We start from the raw sequence: 1,953 nt of genomic DNA, 5'->3' as shown, positions 1-1,953 counted from the left end.
AAAAAAAAAAAAAAAAAAAAAAAAGAAAATAGCAGAGACTATAACAAGGACAAGATATGCAATGAAGACAGATTTATTGTTCAGAGATTTCTTTCTTTCCTTTTTTTTTTTCTGAGACCGTGCCTGGCCTGTCCTGAAATTTCACTATCTTTAGAGAAGAGGATGAAAATCACTACTATGGTTTGAATGTGTCTCCCAAATCTCATGTGTTGGAAACTTAATCTCCAAATTCATATGTTGATGATACAGTATTTAGAGGTGACGCCTTTGGGAAGTAATTAGGATCAGATAAGGTGATCAGGGTAGGGCCCCATGATAGGACCAATGGCTTTGTAAGAGGAAGAGAGACCTGAGTGGACATGCCCACTCTTGTCCCCAACCATGTCATAATGTAGCAGGAAGGCCATCACCAGATGCTGGTGCTATGCTCTTGAACTTCCCAGCCTCCAGAACTGTGAGCTAAATAAACCTCTATTCTTTAAAAATTATCCAGTGTAAGCCAGGTGCAGTGGCTCATGCCTGTAATCCCAGCACTTTGAGAGGCAGAGGCGGGTGGATCACTTGAGGCCAGGAGTTCGAGACCAGCCTGGCCAACGTGGTGACACCCCATCTCTACTAAAAATACAAAAATTAGTTGGGACTGGTGGCAGGTGCCTGTAATCCCAGCTGCTTGGGAGGCTGAGGCAGGAGAATTGCTTGAACCCAGAAGGCAGAGGTTGCAGTGAACTGAGATTGTGCCACTGTACTCCAATCTGGGCAACAGAATGAGACTGTCTAAAAAATAAAATAAAATAAAATAAAAATCCAGCCTGTGGGATTCAGTTATAGCAACAGAAAATGGACTAAGACAACCACTAAACAGAAACTCATCCAAAACAGAGGGATTAATGGAGGGATTAGATCCAGAGACCTAAGCTCTCTGGTATACTACAAGCAGTTCCCTTTAATGGAACACTTAGTTTGTGCCAGGCACTCATCTCATTTAATCCTCACAACAACACTATAAAGTATCATCACCTCATTCTGCAGTGGAAAAAAATGGGACCCAAGATCAGATAACTAGATCCCGAAGTCCAAGTACGAATGGAAAGAATTTAGAATGGGGCCCTGTGCAACCCAAGCATTCGCTATTACTATTTTTAGGGGCAGGGTAATAACCTCAGTAAATTGACTGATCCTTTATTGCTCCTTCCCTTTTCACCAAACCCACCTTCTCCCCTCACTGGTCAAAGATAACCCAGTAGCCTAACACATAACTCAAATGGGGCACAGATTTTATGGGAAAATGACAGCTTTTGGATTTTCTCAAGGCAACTTCCAGCCTGGCTTGTAACATTGTGGACCCAAGGAGATACTAGTTCCAGATGGGGCACCATCCTGTTCTTACACACAACCGAGAACGGGACTCACCATACAGATGTTGTGTTCTTTTCCCATTGCACCCGCCATGGTTTGGAGGCATAGATAGACTCTCCGTTGATGCTCAGCCATTTCCCAAGAGCAAGAAGTCTTTCTTGGAAGATGGGAACAATCAATCCATCTTTGGTTGGTCCAATGTTCAGAAGATAGTTGCCTCCCAAACTGACTGTCTGAACCAGTTCCTGGAGAGAACAGACACAATGAAACTCTAGCCAGGAATGCCAAGTCTGGCATCACGCTTAAAATAGACAGTAGGAGAAGAGAAAGAATCTAGGGCATACTGTTTGGTAAATATCCTCTGTTGTTTTAAATTTTTTTTTTGTTTTTGAGCCGGAGTTTCACTCTTGTCGCCCACGCTGGAGTGCAATGGCGTGATCTTGGCTCGCTGCAACCTCCACCTCCCTAGTTCAAGCAATTCTCCTGCCTCAGCCTACTGAGTAGCTGGAATTACAGGCATGCGCCACCACACCCAGCTAATATTGTTATATATATATATATATTTTTTTTTTTTTTTTTTTTTGGAGGGGTTTTTTT

At 42.9% G+C, this 1,953-nt stretch overlaps 1 protein-coding gene across 1 annotated transcript in view; it reads right to left on the bottom strand.

The window, feature by feature from the left end:
- Positions 1–1,382: 1,382 nt before the first annotated feature.
- FUCA1 (alpha-L-fucosidase 1) overlaps positions 1,383–1,953 on the bottom strand; it is a 24,422-nt gene continuing 23,851 nt past the window's right edge. The window contains exon 6 of the mRNA XM_017886504.1: positions 1,383–1,601. Within this exon, the coding sequence (XP_017741993.1) occupies positions 1,407–1,601 (195 nt within the window). The 3' untranslated portion in view covers positions 1,383–1,406. The remainder of the gene's footprint in view (positions 1,602–1,953) is intronic.

The sequence above is a fragment of the Rhinopithecus bieti genome, unplaced genomic scaffold (assembly GCF_001698545.2).
Source record: "Rhinopithecus bieti isolate Rb0 unplaced genomic scaffold, ASM169854v2 scaffold_14826, whole genome shotgun sequence".
Taxonomy (NCBI): Eukaryota; Metazoa; Chordata; class Mammalia; order Primates; family Cercopithecidae; genus Rhinopithecus; species Rhinopithecus bieti.
Note: the sequence above shows the minus strand (reverse complement) of the source record. Positions and strands in the feature narration are given on the sequence as shown.